Source organism: Rhinoderma darwinii, chromosome 5 (genome assembly GCF_050947455.1).
Source record: "Rhinoderma darwinii isolate aRhiDar2 chromosome 5, aRhiDar2.hap1, whole genome shotgun sequence".
Taxonomy (NCBI): domain Eukaryota; kingdom Metazoa; phylum Chordata; class Amphibia; order Anura; family Rhinodermatidae; genus Rhinoderma; species Rhinoderma darwinii.
The window spans coordinates 39,557,817-39,581,218 of NC_134691.1; the positions used below are offsets into that span (position 1 = coordinate 39,557,817).

At 41.1% G+C, this 23,402-nt stretch overlaps 1 protein-coding gene across 47 annotated transcripts in view; it reads right to left on the bottom strand.

The window, feature by feature from the left end:
• Positions 1–23,402, bottom strand: part of RIMS2 (regulating synaptic membrane exocytosis 2) — a 583,792-nt gene that overhangs the window by 67,129 nt on the left and 493,261 nt on the right. For 44 of the 47 annotated variants that reach the window (XM_075825841.1, XM_075825842.1, XM_075825847.1 and 41 more), the window contains one exon: positions 8,448–8,689. In XM_075825841.1, coding sequence (XP_075681956.1) covers positions 8,448–8,689 — 242 coding nt within the window. Of the gene's footprint in view, positions 1–8,447; positions 8,690–21,358; positions 21,650–23,402 lie in introns of all 47 variants that reach the window. The other 3 variants (XM_075825887.1, XM_075825888.1, XM_075825843.1) reach the window with 2 other exon arrangements.

Consider the following 23,402-nt stretch of genomic DNA (forward strand, 5'->3'; position numbering starts at 1 on the left):
TTAATTTTACCAGTGAGAGATAGATTATATATAAAAAAAAAAGAAAATGACATTGTCAAAATTATATCTATTTATTTGCATTGTGCACAGAGAAATAAGTATTTGATCCCTTTGGCAAACAAGACTTAATACTTGGTGGCAAAACCCTTGTTGGCAAGCACAGCAGTCAGACGTTTTTTGTAGTTGATGATGAGGTTTGCACACATGTTAGATGGAATTTTGGCCCACTCCTCTTTGCAGATCATCTGTAAATCATTAATATTTAGAGGCTGTCGTTTGGCAACTCGGATCTTCAGCTCCCAACATAAGTTTTCGATGGGATTAAGGTCTGGAGACTGGCTAGGCCACTCCATGACCTTAATGTGCTTCTTTTTGAGCCACTCCTTTGTTGCCTTGGCTGTATGTTTCGGGTCATTGTCGTGTTGGAAGACACAGCCACAAGCTATTTTTAATGTCCTGGTGGAGGGAAGGAAGTTGTCACTCAGGATTTGACAGTACATGGCTCCATCCATTCTCCCATTGATGCGGTGAAGTAGTCCTGTGCCCTTAGCAGAGAAACACCCCCAAAACATAATGTTTCCACCTCCATGCTTGACAGTGGGGACGGTGTTCTTTGGGTCATAGGCAGCATTTCTCTTCCTCCAAACACGGCGAGTTGAGTTAATGCCAAAGAGCTCAATTTTAGTCTCATCTGACCACAGCACCTTCTCCCAATCACTCTCAGAATCATCCAGATGTTCATTTGCAAACTTCAGACGGGCCTGTACATGTGCCTTCTTGAGCAGGGGGACCTTGCGGGCACTGCAGGATTTTAATCCATTACGGCGTAATGTGTTACCAATGGTTTTCTTGGTGACTGTGGTCCCAGCTGCCTTGAGATCATTAACAAGTTCCCCCCGTGTAGTTTTCGGCTGAGCTCTCACCTTCCTCAGGATCAAGGATACCCCACGAGGTGAGATTTTGCATGGAGCCCCAGATCGATGTCGATTGACAGTCATTTTGTATGTCTTCCATTTTCTTACTATTGTACCAACAGTTGTCTCCTTCTCACCCAGCGTCTTACTTATGGTTTTGTAGCCCATTCCAGCCTTGTGCAGGTCTATGATCTTGTCCCTGACATCCTTAGAAAGCTCTTTGGTCTTGCCCATGTTGTAGAGGTTAGAGTCAGACTGATTAATTGAGTCTGTGGACAGGAGTCTTTTATACAGGTGACCATGTAAGACAGCTGTCTTTAATTCAGGCACCAAGTTGATTTGGAGCGTGTAACTGGTCTGGAGGAGGCTGAACTCTTAATGGTTGGTAGGGGATCAAATACTTATTTCTCTGTGCAAAATGCAAATAAATATATATAATTTTGACTATGTGATTTTCTGTTTTTTTTTTAAATATAATCTATCTCTCACTGGTAAAATTAACCTAGCCTAAAAATTCTAGACTGTTCATGTCTTTGACAGTGGGCAAACTTACAAAATCAGCAAGGGATCAAATACTTATTTCCTTCACTGTATATACAATATATAATATAAGAATGAAAAACTCGATGGCCGTCAGAGTTATTGGAGATAAAATAAACACAAATAATATCATCCAAAATTGCCTTCTTCCTTAAGGGGTTCACAGACACATGGAAAATTACATATGCTTGTTTAACGTGAACCTCCAACTTTGCTACTAGCTACTGTATTATATTAGGGAATTTCGTTATGAGCACTTTTTCCAAATATATTCTTTTTTATTAGTAGTACCACTCTGAGTAATATTATTACAAGTATTAAGAGCAACAGTCTAATTTCAGTAGATCTAGGTACAATATGTTAAAAGGCCCCTCAGACATAAGAGCACATTAATCCACCTGCCTTCAATGTTTCAGAACATCTGGGGTATTAATCAGTCAAGCAATTCATTAAGGGGTTGGGGAGTTAAAGGGGTTATCCGGGTACCAAAAATTGCCTTTATATTTTTCATGTGAAAAGAAGTCACCAACTAATGTACTTTAATTTTTAATTCTGTACTGAATTGTACAGTTCAAACCTGGTGAATAGGTGCTGGAAGTCCTGTAGCTTTCCTAATATTGATGACGTGCCGACACGGCCCCATGTGACTGAGCGCTTGCTTCCTGTGCTGTTGGTGTCGGCATGTTATCAAGCGGATGACAGCAAGGGGTTGGCACATTGCCTATCTCTGAAGTCACTGAGCAGAGCATTAGCTAGCGCTCTGCCAGGGACTCCAGCCCTGTTCCCGAGGTCACTGTCCATATATGGTCAGTGACTTCAGGGTTTTTTTATCGCTGGAGTCCCCAAGCAGAGCATCAGCTGATGCTCAGCCCGGGGACTCCAGCACTGCTTCAGACATCACTGTCCATATATGGACAGTGACGTAAGGAGTTCCCTATTGCTGGATTCCTAGGGCAAAGAATCAGCTGATGATCTGCTTGGGGACTCCAGAGATAGGATACTCCTAACATCACTGTCCATATAAGGACAGTGATGTTGGTAGCAGTGCTGGAATCTCCAGGCAGATCATCAGCTGATGCTCTGCTCGGGGAATCTAGCGATAGGAAACCCATGAAGTCACTGACCATAAATGGACTGTGAAGTTGGGAGCAGTGCCAGAGTCCCTGGGCCGAGCGCTAGCTTATGCTCTGCTCAGGGATTCCAGCGATAGGCAATGTGACTGCCCCTTTTGGTCATGCACTTGGTAACATGCCGACACGAACAGCACAGGAAGCAAGCCTTCAGTCACGTGGAGTTGTGTAGGCGGGTTATCAATATTAGGAAAGCTACAGAACTTCCGGCACCAATTTACCGGGTTTAAACTGCACGATTTTGTACAGAATTAAAAATTAAAGTACATTAGTAAGTAACTTATTTTCACATAAAAAAATAAATCCAAGCCAATTTTTAGTACCCGGATAACTCCTTTAAGAAAACCCATTTTCATATACCCTATTAGGGAATTCTGAGTACAGAGGGGTTCTCAGTTCAGGATCCCTGTTTCCTTATCCAGAGTCGAGATTGGTTACAAAGATCATCTCTTGCTCGAGAGGACCTGTCATGTCCTGCATTATACAAAAACCCCATTCATATGAATGGACACTGTGTAATGCCTAATTTCCCCTGTGACGGCGCTTCAGGGAAAGGGAACACTTACTGCCCGGGTTCCCTACAGATTACATCTGATCGCTGGAGGTTCAAGCAGGGGGACAGTTTGTGATATGCTTATTGTCAAGGGATCTTTCTAACACTTAGGAATTTTCCAAAGTAGAGGAACCCTTTAAACCTCTCGGCGGAGGAATTTCCTTCCAACATGTTTGAGCATCATATGTGAATATATACATGGGGCAAGTGCTTTGAATGTGAAGCCCACGAAACCCGCAGAAAACAAACAGTCTGGAACAAATTGTGGACATGAGAGTTTCGGACTAGGGGTTTAATATTTAAGCATTATATAGTTCTGTGATTTGGCAGGACTATTAAGGGACTGTATGGTGGTATTATTTGGACTCTGTATGGTACTGTTATTTGTGAAATTTATAGTAGTTATTAAAAGATTATTTTTGTGTTTGTAGAACTGTTGTAATCTGGTGGCATTTGAGACGGAGGCAGAATGAGAGCCGTAGAAAATGTAGTTCAAGTACTAAAGCATTATGGGAGGTGTGGTTCTTGAACAGATTGAGGATCATTATGGGGAATGCAGTGCAGAGATCACAGTCTGTGTACCATAGAAGCTGACAAATCATTATGGAATGTAACTGTACCAAGTGCCAGTTGACCATTAGAAGTATCATGGAAGATACAGTTCTGTACTGATACTAGACGGCTCACTGTGCTCCATCTTGATAAACGTCAATTTAAAGTATAATGTACTGAATGAGCATTAGACCCAGTACAAACTGTGACCACTAAAGTAAATTAAATATTTATGGCTTACAGAATATGAAGAAAAATTACACAAATCAAATACTTCTACAAAGATGAAAGGGTCTTATTACAGTAATGAGAATAAATGAACCATCTACTTGTAGCACATATAAGTATATCATGAGAACTCTACTCCAGGCCCCCATGAATCACATAACAATCCCTCCTCATAAGTAGCAATCACCACCCTCAAAAGGCCCATCTATCACTAGGACAGACCCCATCAACATAGGGCAATGTGTCCTCCCTTACTTTCTCTCTAAATCCCATATAACCTGAGATGTATGGTGCGGATTGTTAAACAAACATGTAAAAATAAAAAACGTAAACCTCCAATGAACGCCATCCATCGGCCATAAATTCCCATGTAAAAAAACATATATGCTTAAAATATATGCTTTTTATTGGATGGTGCGAGATTGTGTTGAATTGGTATCATGACAAATTGTATAACTTAACGCAATTTATTGAAAAAGTAAGAGTGGACAAATCTCTATAACAAAGACATACAAGGCTGTCCGAAACCTGTCCCCTCCCGATACTTCCGCACATGTAATCTTTGTACCTCACGAGATCTCCTTCTTTGCTATCCTTTAATCGGACCCTCACATAATCGTCTCCAAGATTTATCCCGTGCATTCCCCATGCTCTAAATCTCACTACCCCAAAACATAAGAATCTCTCTCACCATGGAAACCTTCAAAAGCAACCTGAACACCCACCCCTTTAGAAAAGTTTACAACCTGCAATAACCCTGCTGCCACTACTGGACAAACAGCTTCTGACTTCACCTACTGTCTCCTTCCCTCTTCCCTAGTAGATTGTAAATCCTTGCGGGAAGGGCCATCTCTCCTTCTGTACCATGGCTCTACTTTGACTTAATCAATAAATGATGTTAGAAAATCACACAGGAGCACTCATGAGCCGCTGTCAACCGAACCGTCAGTGCAGCTCAGTGATGGATTCGGCTCAGAATGGCTCTCTGCAGCTTCTATGTACTGTGATACATAGAAGCTGCAGAATTGACACAGTGCATTATTATTATTTTTTTTAAATAAAAGTACACTACAAAAGTAATTTAAATGACTAAATGTATTTCAATAACAACAAAAAAATAGGACCCTAACGTTGTCCATAGCCTTTAGGCCTTGTTCGCACGGCAGAATTTCCCAGTGCGATTAGGATGCGCTTTCCACGTAGGAATCAGCGTGAATTCCGTCAATAATAGGGCTCCTATTCATTTTGGTGGAAAACCGCCCCGTTGTTTAGATGAGGCAGAATTCAAGTGGGCAGAATAGCATACCGCCTTGCTGAAAAAAAAAGTGACATCTCACTTCTTGACGCAGTTTCCATGTTCCGCTGCGAAAACAGCTTCGGAAACCACAAGCAGATTATTTCCATTGAATGGGTATAATCTGTGTCCGGAAAAATGCGGCTATAGACTGCCAAACCACGGCAGAAATTTGAGGGTCATACGTGGGCTGCTGTGACTTTTTTTGTATTTATTTACGTGACCCTGAAACACGGCGTGGATCTTCATCTTCAATGTGCTGCTTCTTTCCTCTACTATATATATATATATATATATATATATATATATATATATATATATATATATATATATAATACCCCAGCCCAATAAGCCACTGAGCAGTACTACTGAACAATAGAATAAATAGATGCACATTTATCGATAAGTATGTTTCCAGACACAATGTCATTGTCTTTCCTCAGTAATAAACTCCTGAAAATGGGACAACATTTCTGCTCCATAAATGTAACAAGAGCCCGGCTCATGAAATAATAAGGCATTGCTTGTGCCTTTTATAATCACCTCCTTAGACTAAGACCATCCATTTTCATTATGCAACAAGCCCCAAAATCCCATCTCTGTTAATGTGTGTGGGACTGTGGGCCGACTCTAAAGTAACTATTTTACATCTCAATGTTTTATGGCTTTTATTGGCACAAACTACAAAAATATAAAATCTGAAGTTGTTACTCCGTTTCTCTCAGCAAATAAGAGCTGTGGGGCTCTTCAATATTTTAAGTAAAAGAATATCCCTATGAATTTCTGTCTGATGGTAACAAGTATAGAGAAATTGGGTTAGGGTAGCCCTGGTGCACCATAACAGGTCAGTTATGTTGCCAAGATTACGTACCAGTTCATTTGGCCGGTCCTATCATTGACATTACGGTCAAGTAGCAGATAATTCACAAGAGGGTAAATAGAATTTATAGGACCCCCTAGCAAAGTCGGGAATGGGCCCCGCCTTATTGACTGTAAACTGAACTGTAGTAATGCAAATGGAAGCATAACTACTTGAGAAGAAATATGCCTAGTAGTAACATACATCAGATCTCCACAAATAAGAACTCACATAGCGGTGCTAGATAGCAGAAAACTTGGTCATGTCCCTCTATGTAGCACACCAGAGCTGGTACTTGAAGCCTCAATGCAAATTCTGTAAATGGCTCCACACCTACCATGTGGCATTCATGTGGTACAGGGACCATCGGGCCTCCTCAGGAACCAGGACCTGGGTGTGACTGTGCTGCCTATTGTTACACCCCCATTCCCACATTGAGTTGCACACAATAATCCTCCACGAGCTTAGGTTAGGTGCAGGTTGTGTGGCGCTCGAACTACAGGGTGCGTGTCTCCTCCATGTAATGGTCCCGGAGTTAAAAATAAATGCTCTGGGTTACTTTATACGGAACAAAGAGAGGTTGGTATGTCCTATCCAACATAAGGAACAATGGGGGAAGTTGGCAAACCTTACATCTGCAAAGCTCAATCATCTCTTAGTCAAGGTAAAGTGTGCCAACTTCCCCCCATTGTTTCTTATGTTGGATAGGACATACCAACCCCTCTTTGTTCCGTATAAAGTAACCCAGAGCATTTTTTTAACTCCAGGACCATTACATGGAGGAGACATTGCACCCTGTAGTTCGGGCACCATACAACCTGCACCTACCTAGTGCCTAGTTATTGTTGCCTTTCTCTATGACTGACATGTTATTTCGCAACCGGTGAGGTTGGTGGAGGGTGAAGGCACATTATGTTTTTGCTTAATTATATGACAGTTTCTGACAGTCCCTTCTGTATATGCGCTAACAATAGCTGTCATGTAGATCTAATTATTCTTATTACTGTTATTACATAAAAAAAACATTTCCTGCTCCGTAGAGAGAATTATATCCTGCGTAGTTACAACAGGCAAATAAATATATAACATTTAACGAGACTTATAACACAAAAATATCATACTTTATTTTACGAGATGACCCCCCCCCACCCCACCCCCCTCTTCATTATACTTTATGGGAGATAAAGAAGCAGCAAAGGAAACATATTCACCTATTGTCATATCTCCAATACAGAAAAATGGAGAGGGAGGAATACATATGCAGCCAGCAGCTCCTCTAAGGGTTCTGCTAGTGCAAAACTGGGTCACGAGACCCCTGTTTTCCAGATAGGTGGGAACGACACCTATCAGACATAAATGTATTTGCCTGAAATATTCCTTTAATTGTAATCTGGAATTACTAATCACTTTAAGAAAGGTAGAAAGAAATTATTTAGAATTGAGTAGTGTCAGTATTGTAAGTGCCACCTAAAAGGGGTAGATGGATGTCTCCTATTTAGAACCTACATCTATCAGCCACAGTGGAGAAAAATACAAAGATTGTGTCTCATTCTGAATGGTCCATGCATTATACAGACAGCTCATTGATTTCAAAGGGAACTGTGTAATGCTTCCCTTCCCCTGTGGTGGCGCTGCAGGGAAATCGAGAACTTGCTGTCTGATCTCCAGGACACCCTGTGATCAGCTTATTGTTGGAGATTGTCCAAAAAGGACAACTCCTTTAAGAGTACTAGATGGTGGAACCACTACTTGTATTACATAAATCGTGTTCAATTACCATAAACCGCACTCTCTTCTATGCAAATTCCATATAGTATTATATATTTACATTAATCAAAATGATCAAATAATAATTTCTTCATTCACTTAATAAGTCAAGCTCAACCTAGTGTAACCCACAAAAGATTTGTTTGAATATAAAGTTTTTGAGATTAAACATATTTTACATATATTAGCAAAGGCATAAATTGTCATAACTTTAAAGGAGGTTCAATTCAGTAAATGAGGCTCCCCTAGAAGAACAAATCCCATGTTATAGACTTGTTATTTATACTGTATTAAAAGGTAGTCCCCCAGCATTGATCACAGGGACCACATTTATGGAGGAGGGGGGTTTTCTTCCACGCTCTCATCCATAGGTATGGAATAGGTACATAGATCTCTGTTCCACATCTAAAGCACCATGTATGGACAAACGTATCCCTCAACCTGCAACCCCTGGGATTGGTGCTCAGGGACCAGACGTTAACACTCTATATATTACCAATTTCGACCACTGGATGTGCTCTATTATTTGAGCCCTATTAACTAAAACACATACAGAAAACATAATACAATATATTGGTACAAACAAAATTGAATTAAAAGTAAGTCCTACCTGTTTGGCTAAGCTGTGAGGTACTTCGGCTTTTCCGTGAGAGGCCAACAATTGCCACCATTTTTGCGCCGATGCTGGATCTCCTCTTCTTATTGCCGGAACCCACTGTGCCTACTGCTGTATCGGACTGGCTGCCATCATTCTTCTCCAATGTATACATGTCCCCTCCGATGCTGGTACTTTTAGTCATGTTCTTCCCCGAGGCGCCCATCTGTCTGCTTTGCATTTTGGATGTAAAAACACTGTCAGCCAATTGGCAGATAATGTTTGCACACAAAACAGGGGGGTGGAAAGACAGAAAAGCAAAGTTTTTAGTTGATAAAATATGGGAGGCTTAGGGAAAACAGACTCCAACAAGTTGAAGACTTAAAGACGTTCTAACATTTAAATGTGAAAAAAGGAAAACACTGAAAAAAGAAAATAATATAGGACAGACATGACTACATGAAGCTATACTTATAATGCATCACATAAGGTATCGACACCTGGTCCTTCCTCTCCAGTCACCATGATAGTCTTATGTAACTTGTGTTAAGTGTTGTAGTCTCCATTCAGGCCTATTTCCAAGCAGATTAAGACAATCACCAAGTAGGATATTGACTTCTATGACCTCAGGTACTTCTTGGCAGGAAAATAGATCCACCTGCTCTGTAGACTCATCACTGTCAATAGACACTTACCGAGTAGGTCTGGAGCATTAGGTCAATGACCTCCTTTAAGGATGAAACACTGATGGTTTCCAGCCAATGCCGAAAAATAGGAAGAAGAGGCTACAACCCATACCACACACTAGACACAAGTATTCACATAGACTTAGATTAGAGCTTAACATACTATAATCACGTGGAGAAATCCGTACAATTCGAGTAACGTTACTTTCTCTCCCAATAGAAGACGAGGAAATTTTTGCATAACCATTGTGGTTGCAGTTAATTTCCCGTAACTGGTTGCTGAGGTTTATATACACTCTTCAGTCAGACATGCGACCCTCCTAAGTCTAACTTACATCCGTAGCCCCCACAATGCACTGCACTCTGGTAGCAGGAAACGTACACAATTTTGAATTTGACTTTGGATGTCAACGGAGTACATGATAGGATGTATTTCAGGATCGGTACAATATAAAGCAATATATTTGCAGTTATTCAACTATTTTAAAGAGAACCTGTCACTGTCCCGATTTGTCTGTTTTAGTAGATAATCGTATTCACCATGAAATAAGAATTCTAGAGCATCTTTTCTTAGAAATTTATATTGTGCCGTTCCTCTGGTATTCCTCCTAGAAGTTCATGAATAAATTGACTACTGGGTGTTAACAGTCAGGGGTGTGTCCTTTCACAGACTGACACTGTCCAATCAGTGTTGACAGAATGAGACTGTGCAGGTACACGCCCCTTTGACATCTAGTTGTCAATTTATTCATACATTTCCAGAAGAAATAACAGAGGAATGGCACAACGTAGAGTTCTAAGAAAATATGCTCCAGAAGTTTTATTTCATGGGGAGTACAAGTATTTACAAAAATTAAGAGATCCTCTTTAAGTATGAATATATAGGACTCAACATATTGCACAACAGACAGCAAAAGACTGTATATACGTTTGTAATCAAAGTAATGCTTCTCATTCTCCATGGGTTTGGGAATGTGAGACCATCTTTATTTATTAATGTCTTGTTCTGTTTCAGAAAAAAAATCAGGCAGAATCTAAGAACTAGTTTAACAAGGCGTTTACACTCTATGAGCTCTGCCAGTGCAAGTTTCCAAAAGAGAAAATCAATAGAAAGAACGGCGATTGCTCTTAACTCCAGACTAGGAACACAACGCAAGGACGGATACATGTTCATGGGGCATCTTGTGGTGAAGGTTCAAATTCGGACAGGCCCTTGCCAGTTTCTAATAGGTGAACACCAATCTATTTACTAGGGGTCAACATGAAATCAAGATTTCACCTCGTTTCAGAGGAATTTTACGATCATCCCTAATTGAGGCGTAATTCACCACTAATTGTCCCTAAGAAAGTAAAACTTTAAGCATTAAAAGGAATCAGTTTAAGGTGCAAAATATTTTTTTGTAACTCTAAAATTACCACATTGGTGAGGACTGCTCCATGAGACTCCCATCGTTACTAATGACCAGGAACCTGGTACTCACCTTTAGTGAGAACCAGAATTCAAATCATGACCAAGAAATCCAGGGGTCCAGAGGTTGAGACCCCCTTCAATGTGGTATATTAGAGATGGCTATAGACATGAAGATGTTCTGCAGAGAAATAAGCAGACAAGGACAATTCTTTTTACGTGAATAGGTGGCGTGTAATTCGAGAAATGCATGGTTGAAAATATTTTTGTTGCCCGGAAAATTTAAGAAAAGTGGTTAAGAAACTAGTGTAATTTCTTCACCAACCTTTATAGGCTGTATGCAGGATAGACTGTTCTTCCTGCCAGGGGGGAGATGGAGAGTAGGTAGAGTAATCCTGAGTACCTTTAATATCCTACAACTGTTATCCCTGAGGACGTTTTCTACAAGAATCCTCATCCCGTGATGTTTATAAGCAGAGTACAACCGGCTGTATGGATTGAGGTCGAGACATTTTCCACGCTGAGATAAACTGTAGGCCTGTGTTGCCATTCCACTGTTCGGCATTTTGGCTGAGGGCACTGTGCCAACATCTCTGTATAAGGATGAATCAATTCCGCGTTAACAACCATCTCTACACCATTCATGGGTCTCAAGATAGCATGAAAGGCATGTGCAGGAAAGATGTCCTAGCAGTTATTACGCCAGGAATACACGTCATTGAATTCCGTTATATCAGCAAATACTTTGCTTCTGAAATGTAGTAATAAGCAGCAGAGGAAGAGAGCAAACGCTTTCCTATAGTAGATAGAGATCTTTAAGCATAAATATGTCAATCTGAGTTTAATGGTCTCTTAGGGGATTACAAACATTGGTATTATTATAATATCTACGAACATGTTCAAGAATAACATGGTCTTAGTGGGAGCACTGGATCTCATCATTTAAACTAGACACAACCTATTCAAATGCCATATGTGCCCATTCAGAGTCCCGTGGTCGGACACCTACTGACCACACATCGATGGCCTATTCCAGGGATAGACAATCAATGGTAAATCCCAGAAAGCGCCTTTTAAGTGATTCTGTAATAGTACAGGTAACTGTTAGAGGGATTTTAGATCATGATGAACGAATAGATTGGGGTTCCTCAATTAGGACCCTCTGTACTAGCTAAAGCAAAATGCTGAATTATGGCCTTAAAGAGGACCTGTCACCTTTACTAAATACTTCTATTCCCCATAACAATTCTGGAAAATATTTTCTTAGAACTCTGCATTGTACTGTTCCTTCTTGAAATGTATGAATACATTGACAACTGGGTGTTATAATTCCCCTTGTCAAAGAGCGTGTTCCAACACAGTCTCACCGTATTAGCACTGATTGGACATGGTCAGTCTGTGTAGAGACACACCCCCAACTGGTAACACCCAGTAGTCAATTTATTCATAAACTTCCAGGAGGCATAACAGAGGAATGGCACAACGTAAAGTTATTTGAAATGATGCTCCAGCATTGTTGTTTCATGGGATATACTAGCTAAAACAGACACATCAGGAGAGGTGACAGGTCTTCTTTAAGGATATTTGAAAGCACTGGAGACCCAATAGAGTCCCCGGTTAATAACAACTTATTGCTGGGGCCCCCGGCTGTAAGACCCCCTTTGATCAGTCAATAATTGGGGTTGTCCATTAGACAGATTTGATAGTATGAAGAAAACATATTTATGGCTATTGTACTAGACTGTAGATTGCATTATACTGTAGGAGAAATAGTGTATGCACTATTTAGTGACTACATGATCGACATTATTATTTGAGATCTATGAAAATTTTTGATCCTTCCACCCACATGTAGGAATTATAGGTAACGCAAATGATAATCTTAAGGTTCATTTATTAATCTTTCCATTAAATTATGACTTGAATTTCCTGGATCTTGTGGCATTTGCTAGTTGAGCATATCATAGGTGCTCTGATGTCGGAGGGGTTAATCTCATCTTCTGCAACTTTTCTCCTTATTTCTCCCATATTGCTAGAAATAGTGAACAATAGCAGCAGTTTCGGGACACGTATGATGTAAGCGAGAGAAGTTTCTATGGTAACTAGGCTTCGGGGAACGGCACCAGTGTGCATCTGTCACTTCACATTGATGAAGGGGACCATGGTTCTTAAATTATTATGACTACAGCGCACAAGACTTTACCGAGACCTAATATACTTTCCCGAAATAAATTCACCTATGTGATACTGCAATAGTCCATTATTCGTGATGTGGCGTACAAGACCTTGCAGCTGGATGGCCGGTAGGGACATAATGTAACATAGGATCTCTCATGCACAAGGTATTAGAGAGAAAACAACAAAACTTTATTAAACAAATCTGCCATGAAAAGGGAAATTTGAGCAATAATAATGGTTTTTTACTAAGGAAAAAGTAAAAGCTAAAAGGGTTCTAAACTTTTGTTATATTACACATTTAATTCTGCTTAATCATGAACTAAAAAAGTGTCTGTAATAAACTCGATGTTATATTGAGCTTGGTTTTACATAACATACTGTAGTATGGACTCCCTGAATAGGCCTACAGTGGTTCTTTATATGATTATATTGCTTTTTTGGTCTTAAAGGGGTATTCCCATCACAAGGACATATTTAAAGAGGCTCTGTCACCAGATTTTCAATCCCCTATCTCCTATTGCAGCAGATCGGCGCTGCAATGTAGATTACAGTAACATTTTGTTTTTTTCAAAAACGAGCATTTTTGGCCAAGTTATGACCATTTTTATATTTATGCAAATTAGCCTTTCTTATGTACAACTGGGCGTGTTTAAAGTTATGTCCAAGTGGGCGTGTATTGTGTGTGTACATCTGGGCGTTTTTACTTGTTTTACTAGCTGGGCGTTGTGAATGGGAGCGTATGATGCTGACGAATCAGCATCATCCACTTCTCTTCGTTACCACCCAGCTTCTGGCAGTGCACAGACACACAGCGTGTTCTCCAGAGATCACGCTGTGACGTCACTCACTTCCTCCCACAGGAACTTCATCGCGTCGGATGAGCGAGGACACGCTGTGTTTCTGTGAACTGCCAGAAGCTGGGTGGTAACGAAGAGAAGTGGATGATGCTGATTCGTCAGCATCATACACTCCCATTCACAACGCCCAGCTAGTAAAACAAGTAAAAACGCCCATATGTAACGAACACAATACACGCCCAGTTGGACATAACTTTAAACACGCCCAGTTGTACATAAGAAAGGCTCATTTGCATAAATATAAAAATGGTCATAACTTGGCCAAAAATGCTCGCTTTTGAAAAAAAAAAAAACGTTACTGTAATCTACATTGCAGCGCCGATCTGCTGCAATAGGAGATAGGGGTTTGAAAATCTGGTGACAGAGCCTCTTTAAATGTGTTCCTTATGTAAAGTTTTGAATATCTGCCAATATCTTTATTTTTTGTTTGGTTCTTGAGATATTGTTTCTGTTGTATCTCAGGTCCCTTTTTGAGTTTACATTGCCGAGATTCTGAAGCAGTGGCATGAAGAACATTTGAAGAGCATGCACAGGAGCTCCTGACCCGGCCACCTCTCTGCAGTGCTATAGAAGTGTAAACAGGGAGACGTGTTTCCGACATGATAACAACGTATGGGGACGAGCAATCGGAGCACCGATCAACGATCTCTCGTTGATCGGCGCTCGCTGCACCGGCCAATTATCGGCCGGTCTAAAAGGGCCTTAAGTACAGTAAGATCGTGGTGAGCCCACTAAATCAGCAAAGCCAGGAGCAGCACCATGCCATGGAAATCTGGAAAAGAGGAGTTAAGAAAACATTGTGAAGGAGTATAACATGTTTATTTTTAATAGAAAATTTGTTTTAGGGATAATCATTTTTAAAAGTGAAGATGGGAATAACCCTTTAAAATGAGTTTGGCTTAATGTTGCTTTGATCTTTCTTGAATGACATGGATTTCGGTAACTACACTGTTATTTTCTAGGCCAAAACACAAAAAGATCTCCCACATATTTATATATATTTTGTCAGTGTTGGACTGAGATACATTGTGTGTTCCATGGAAAATTATTCGGAGGGATAACCAAACAAGTAATTGTTCATTGTAATCTCTGCCGCTATTATTGCAAATTTAGGTCATATTGTCAGGCTCTGTTCACACTGGTGTTATGGCTCATTCCATCATGTTTACGTTGCTTTCTGATGGCCAGTATAGTGTAGGAAACCTGATGGACCCATTACACAGTAACGAGATACTTCAGGATCTGTTACTTAACGGATTTATCATAAATGTCATGACTCCAGTAATAATGGTAGCCATGACTATGGTGCGAACAGAGTCTTATAAGTTATTGTGATGTGACCCAAAAAGTGCTAAACCCCAGTAGTATGGATCTGCTCCATGGTCATCTTGACATTGGATTGACCTTCCTAGACCTCATGGGCTCCGCTGTGGCTAGACTTTGTTATTGGCTGGGAAGCTGGGTGCCCTTTGGACCCTATGGTAGGCCAGTCCGACATTGTACATTGTGTTCCAAAAGCTTGAGAGTGGCCCTCAGCTCCGTGCACACTGCTACTAGGACACAATGAGACCAATTTATTAATGATGTTGCAGTGAAAACTTGCAACATTCTTTGCCCCTTGAACAGGAATGATCCAATTGAGTGGCAGAGCCAGTTGTGTATGGAAAGATTAAGAGATTCGCAGGACATGGGTGGTAACTGCGTAAGAGGGCCATCAGGAGATGACATGGCAAAGAAAACACGTTTATGAGAAACCTCAAAAAAGTAGCAGGTCCCGGAGGTTCTAGAGTCTATGGATAAGGAAGGCGTGATGTTTTTGTATCCTCATTACCTTCAACTAATGGGAGTCTCCAGTCTAAAGTCCACATCAGGGGTCTCAATTGTCTTATAACCACAAAAAGAGGCCTGAACTAGTCTACGGCTTGGTCCTTCCAGCACATATTACAACTGTAGTACAATATGTTATATGAGGTCAATGATTTAAGATGTACTTATGTAAATCTGCGCAATCTGTGCCACAGAGTGGGTGGCCATTCCAATTGAGTGATTTACATATTTTCTTTGAAACTAATTTTTTACAGGAGTGAACGCTGGATACAAACCGTACCTGGATGATTAGGTAATGTCAGCAAACCAGATCGCATTCCGTCTGCTGGATGTCAACCAGTTCTCTATACCAAGATACAGCATATGAAAGTGGGACTGGTGGACGCAGAGTCTTGTTTACATGCAGCGTAAAATTATGGCGCTCAACTTCATTGTTCTGTTTCGTTCACAAAATTGGTCAGTATTTGTAAGTGGAGTTACCCTCACTTAATGGAAAGCTATTTCATGACAGTATAATTAATAATTCTGCATTAATTCAAGTGCTGTAAATATGGATTGTTAAATAGGAGCTACCCCAAAAAAATAATGGAGAAAATTCTTATATACTTAAAGCAACCACAAGGGTAGCAATACGATGCATTAAATGATCTGTGAGATTTAATTAAAGTAGTTTTCGATCTATTAATTTTGTGTTTATTTTCTGCAACCTAAACTTTTCTGGATATCCACAGAATATTTCATAAAATTCTTATTCTCTGGGACCAACCATTGGGAGAACGTTCCTCGTGTTGCAGTCCAAGGTAGTTGTGGTTAAAACGCGCTTCAGATTTGATAGGTTAACCGATGGAATTACCAGAGTAAGCATTATAAAGTCGACCCCTTTGAGGTACACTTCAGGGATTTCTGCTATAGGGTCAGGATGGTTGTGGTTCACTTCAACCTTGTATATGCTACAAGGCTTAGAACTTTAGCAGCAATTTCTCATATTTTCAAGAAAATGTCAAAAGGCTATTTTTTCAGGGACCAGTTCAGTTCGGAAGTGGCTTTGAGGGCCTTATATATGAGGAAGACCCCATAAATCACCCCATTTTAAAAACTTCACTCCTCAATGTATTCAAAACATCATTCAAATTATTTTAACCCCTTAGGCGTTTCACAGGAATTAAAGCAAAGTAGAGGTGAAATGTACAAATTAAAAAATTTTTGCTGAAATTAATTTGGAAAACATTTTTTTCTGTGACACAGAAGGTTTTACCAGAGAAACGCAACTCAATATTTATTGTCCAGATTCTGCAGTTTTTAGAAATATCCCACATGTGGCCCTAGTGTGGTAATGGACTGAAACACCGGCCTCAGAAGCAAAAGAGAACCTAGAGGATTTTGGGGCCTCCATTTTTTAGGAATATATTTTAGGCACCATGTCAGGTTTGAAGAGGTCTTGTGCTGCCTAAACAATCGAAACCCCCCAAAAAGTGACCCCATTTTGGAAACTACACCCCTCAAGGCATTTTTCTAGGGGTGTAGCATTTTGACCCCACAGTTTTTTTTGTAGAATTTAGTGGAATTAGGCCGTGAAAATAAATATCAACATTTTTGTCCACTAAAATGTTGAGTTGTTTTAATTTTCAGAGGGAATAAAAGAGAAAAACCACACCAACATTTGTAAAGCAATTTCTCCTGAGTGTTTTTTTTAAATTAGAAATTAATTAACCTTTTCAGGACTGATCCTTTTTTGCTTTTTCATTTTTATTTTTCACTCCCCGCCTTCCAAGAGCCATAACTTCTTTTTATTTTCCATCAATAGAGCGGGTGCGAGGGCTTATTTTTGGCAGGACGAGCTGTAGTTTTTATTGGTGCCATTTTATGGTACATTTAACTTCTTGATTACTTTTTATAAATTTTTTTTAGAACTATGGCGACCAAAAAACAGCGATTTTGGAGTTTTAAATTCTTCATTTCTTACGGCGTTCACCGTGCGCAATAAATTACATTTTACTTTATTCTGCAGATCGATACGATTATAGCGATACCATATGTATATAGGTTTTTTTTATGTTTTGCAGCGTTTGCACAATATAATCAAATTTTTATAAAATAATTTATTTTCTGTGTCACCATATTCTGAGAGCCATAACTTTGTTTTTTTTCAGTCAAAAAAGCTGTGTAAGGGCTTGTTTTTTCGGGACGGGTGGTCGTTTTTTATTGGTACTAATTTGGGGTACATGCGACTTTTTGATAACTTTTTATTCTATATCTTGGGACCACAAAATAGCGATGCTGGTATAGTTTTTCATTTATTTTTTTTGCAGTGTTAAACGTGCGGGAAAAATACCATTATAGTTTGGGTCGTTACGAACGCGGTGATACCAAAGATGTGTACCTTTTTTTTTAACGTTTTATTTTTTTCCAATAATAAAAGACTTAAAATAGGAAAAAAACAACTTATTTTTACACTTTTATAAAACATTTTTATAAACTTTTTTTTTTACTTTTTACACTTTCTTTTTTGACCTGCAGCACTAATCGCTGCTGGAATACATTACACTACCTAGGTAGTGTAATTTATTCCAACTGTCAGTGTGACGTCACAGTCCCTCTGACAGCATGCCTATGAGGACCAGCCAGAGACTAGTCCTCATAGGCTTCCATACATGGCAGACCCGGGGCCGTTGTCTGGCCTCCGGTTGCCATGGCAACCCCCAAGATTGAATGGGTTTTGCTAATGTGCTACAAACCCCCTAAATGCCGCAATCAATCGCCGCATTTAAGGGGTTAATTGCCTTCATCAGCGCCGATGAGCCGCTCATCGGCAAAACCGGAGTGTCAGCTGTCGGGGACAGCTGACTCCCGGTTCCCGATGCACACTGTCGCCGCCGACAGTGTGTAATCGGGAACGACACAGTGACTTCCTGTCACTCTGACGTGAAGCCTATCAGGACCAGCGTTTGACATGCTAACCCCATCGACAAACCCTGCGATTTCAACCGATCGCCATATTTAAGGGGTTAATTGCCAAAATCAGCGGCAAAAGAGCGCTGGCAGGCAAGAGTGGAGTGTCAGCTGTCGGAGACATCTGAACTCCCGGTTCCCAGTGCACACTGTCACCGACAGTGTGCACCGGTAACGACTAATTAACTATACGACCTCGTGTGGGAAGTAACCTCCCGCGACAATGTATAGTTACTGACTCATGCGGCTAGGGGTTAAAATGTGGCCGAATTATGGCCTATTGAAAGCAGTCTAAAAAGGCTAATATACAAATATTAGGAAATTGGCACGTTAGTGACCGCCCATTAGTGTTTTTACAGCGGCCACTAACGGGCTTTATTCCGATGTGGTAGCCTTTTTACGGCGCTGCATCGGAATAAATAAACAAAGCGGGGAGCAGTTAAATCTCCCTGCTCTCAGCTAACGGAGGTAGCTGGGGGCTGGGAGCAGACCTGCTCGAACGGGCAAGATATCGATATCAGTATCGATCCGGCTCATTTAACCCCTCAGATGCGGTGCACAAAGGCGAGCTCCACATCTGAGAGGTTTTAGAGGGAGGGAGGGGGCTCCATCTCTCACCCCACCGGCACCCTGCTATGCGATCTCCTAATAAAGGCGCCCAGGTCTGCTTCTGGTTAATGCCTTCTATATCGGGTTGTTCTGTTGTAACGCGCATGCACGGCCCCTGCTGTTATCTCTAGAACAGCAGGGACCGCTAGAACAGCAGTGACAGAGCATGCGCGTTACGGGCTGTGAAGCAGAACAAGCCGATATACACCACGTGACAAGTGACGTGTCGTATACCCGGCAAAGAATTCAAGATCAACAAAGCGGCAGAGCCAGTGCAGAGAGTGACGTCACCAGTCAAGTTCCCCACGGCAGGATCTGGGAAATTTGGAAAATGTAAGTATATTACAAATGTATTTACATTTATAAATTACATGCATTAAAGGGGTTTTTGAAAATATGATGGTATCTCGGACAACCCCTTTAAGGCCTAAAATAGGCTGGTCATTAAGGGGTTAAAGCAATTTCCTAATATTTAGTAAAACGTACAGCCCAGAGTCCAGTATAGTACAGTCATATAGCAGCTATAGGAAATCACATTTTCTATAGCTACCCACCCTGCTATCACTGCAGGCTATCAGCAATGGTCACTCCAGCATAATGGAGCTGTTAATGGATCTCTTCCTACAGACTGCTGTAAATTCAACAGTGTCTTGCAGGCATCCGCAGTCATATGCATTTATACATGCACACACAAAGCTCTATTACTGAAAAAGAGCATATCTAATAATACTAGTGTATTAGGAAATTAATATAAAAATAAATTTTCTAATATTTATCAAACACTATAGCTCTGCGGGGGGGGGGGGGGAGGGAATTAAATGACGTCATAAGAAATACTAATATATTTTTGTGGATTAAGGTTCCATCAGAATTGACTTTTATAGATAAAAGTGTGTCCAATGAAAGGGGTTTTATATGGACTTTTATCCCCAAATCATGAAAACAATAGACCTTATTTATTTATTAATTATTATTGTTGTTCTTATCACCCAATCACAGCTTTCATTTTTCCAGTGCAGTATAAGAAATAAAGCTGAGCTCTGATTGGTTGCTATGGTTAACATGGACAGTTTAAATAAATGAGGCTCATTGTATTTAATAAAAATTGCAGGTCAATATGCAATAGTAAATATGTAAAGTTTGAGGGTGGAAATTCGAGCAACATGTTTGTTGCTCGAATTTCAAAAACGCCTATTTATATAGTTTATACTCATTTTTGCATATTCCATGTACATACATTAAATTTCGTATTTCCTAACTAAATCTGAGCATCTTCTAAAACTCGCAGATTAATTTTTCAGGGCAATCAACTTAAAGAACAACTCCAGTCACCAATGACACAACAGATATGCCAAACCTTAGTTAGAAAAAGATACAAAAATGTTTTGCTAAAAACTTTTATAATGTGATGTTTTTCTGATCATACTTCAGGATGGTGTAAACATTTCAGGCCGGGTTCCCACTTAGTGTAAACGCTGCGGAATTTCCGCAACGGAATTCTGTTTGGAAATTCCGCAGCGTTTACAGTAGCAGCAAAGTGGATGTGATTTAGTAAATCTCATGCTCACGCTGTGGGAAAAAAAACCGCAGCATAAACAATAATAAATTGACCTGCGGTGCGGAATTAAATTCTGCAGCATGTCAATTTATGCTGCGTTTTCATTGATTTTCTGCTGCGGGTTTTCCCCATTGAATTCAATGGGGATGCAAAACCCGCAGCGGAAAGCCATGTGTTGCGACTTTTGCGGCACATTCACAGCGTTTACGCCGCAAAAATCGCAACGCCGGAAAAAAACCTCAACAAGCTTACTTACCCAGAACGCTCTCCTTCTTCGTGCAGTCCGGCCTCCTGGGATGTTGTATCCCATGTGACCAATGCAGCCAATCACAGACTACAGCGTCATATGGCCTGAAACGTCATCCAGGGAGGCCGGCGCGGACGTCAAAGGAGGGAGGAGGTAAGTGCGCTTAATTACGCTGTGGAATTTCCATCCGAAATATCGCACCAAAGTCCTGCGGGTTCCAGGTTGGATACGCTGCGTGGTTTTTACACGGCGTATCCGTCCCATGGGAACCCGACCTTACAATGCCTTTAACCTGGGAGGAGCTTTCTCCTGTGCTCATTGCTGCCCCCTGTGGAGTAATGCCCTTTGTACAATCTGCCAAAAGGAGTGGGGGAGGGGAAGTGACAACTGGCTCTGAACACATTTCTGAAACAGAAAAGCTTTGTCACATTACAAGTCCATTCACCCTTTGCCCTGACATATTAGTTACCGCTGCCATGGAATAGGTCATGATATGAATAGGTTGGACACTACCAGATCTGACCGGAATTGTGAACAAATACTAGGAAAGACGGGGAAATACTATAAACTATCTAGACGGATTACACTGTGAGGATGAACACGTTACCTGATGTCATTCTCTGACAACCTCCTTTGCAGAGCTTCTTTGTGATTTTCTTCAGGTTCCTGCGTTTCTCCATCTTTCTCAGCTTGCAGGATCTCTTCATCTATTGAGCCCTCACTTTCTCTCTTGGTTGAGTTCTCACTGGCTCTCTGAGCCTCCTCTACTACTTTCTCACTATCCACCACCTGCCTGACTTCTTCCTCATCCTCCTCAGGAACGCCCAGGTCCTTGTGGTTCTCCCCTTCCCGCCCTCTCCCTCTTCTATCACTTCTTTCCCCAACTTCCCTCAATCTTCTACCGATCCCAACGGATAGGAAAAGAAGCATGCAAGTAGAAAAGAAAAGATGAGGGTTAGAGTCAAGAAAGAAGACATGCAGGACACTACACGTTAGGCTCTGTTCACACTAGCATCGTGGCTGCGATTTATAACCGCCATGGCAGCTACACCAGATCTATTTGTAAACGGACCCCATTGAGTGATAATGAAATCCATTAGGTTTCTGTCCATGTTCCGATATTTTTGATGGCAAGAATAGGGCTGCAGACTGCGCTATTCTTGGCGGAAAAAAAACCCGGAACCCCAGATGGAAACTGCAGATTGCTGATGGGAACGGAGTCGTAGGGGAAGACATGCAAAATAATATATAGACTTCTGAAAATATCAGCAGTAATGACAAAATGTAAGTAAGTAACTGTGCTGCGCCTATGACAATATATACTAGACCTTCTCAATGAATTACAATATTGTCAAAAAGTTAATTTATTTCAGTAATTTAATTCAAAAAGTGAAACTCATATATTCTGTAGATTCATTACACACAGAGTGATCTATTTCCAGCATGTTTTTCTTTTAATGTTGTTGATTATGGTAAGGGTATGTTCACACGATTAACAAAATACGTCTGAAAATACGGAGCTGTTTTCAAGGGAAAACCGCTCCTGATTTTCAGACGTTTTTTGAGCAACTCATGTTTTTCGCGGCCGTTTTTGTTCTGTTTTCAATAGAGTCTATGAGAAAACGGCTCCAATTACATCCCAAAAAGTGTCCTGCACTTCTTTGCCGCGGGTGTAATTTTATGCGCCGTCTTTTGACAGCGACGCATAAAATGACAGCTCGTCTGCACAGAACATCGTAAGACCCATTGCAAGAAATGGGCAGATGTTTGCCGACGATTGGAGCCGTCTTTTCAGGCATAAATCGAAGCCTAAAACGCCTTCATTACGTCTGAAAAGAGGTCGTGTGCACATACCCTAACAGTTAATGAAAACCCAAAATTTAGTCTCTCAGAAAATTAGAATATTAAATAACCCAATTTCAAAATGTATTTTTAATACCGAAATATCGGCCTACAGAAAAGTATGTACAGTATATGCCCACAATACTTGGTCGGGCTCCTTTTGCATGAATTACTGCATCAATGTGACGTGGCATGGGGGCGATCAGCCTGTGGCACTGCTGAGGTGTTATCAGTGCGGCGGGGCATGGAGGCGATCAGCCTGTGGCACTGCTGAGGTGTTATCAATGCGGCGTGGCATGGAGGTGATCAGCCTGTGGCACTGCTGAGGTGTTATCAATGCGGCGTGGCATGGAGGCGATCAGCCTGTGGCACTGCTGAGGTGTTATCAATGTGGTGTGGCATGGAGGTGATCAGACTGTGGCTCTGCTGAGGTGTTATCAATGCGGCGTGGCATGGAGGCGATCAGCCTGTGGCACTGCTGAGGTGTTATCAATGCGGCGTGGCATGGAGGCGATCAGTCTGTGGCACTGCTGAGGTGTTATCAATGTGGCGTGGCATGGAGGCGATCAGTCTGTGGCACTGCTGAGGTGTTATCAATGTGGCGTGGCATGGAGGCGATCAGCCTGTGGCACTGCTGAGGTGTTATCAATGTGGCGTGGCATGGAGGCGATCAGCCTGTGGCACTGCTGAGGTGTTATGAAAGCCCAGGTTGCTTTGATAGCGGCCCTCAGCTCGTCTGCATTGTTGGGTCTGGTGTCTCTCATCTTCCTCTTGATAATTCCCTATAGATTCTCTATGGGGTTTAGGTC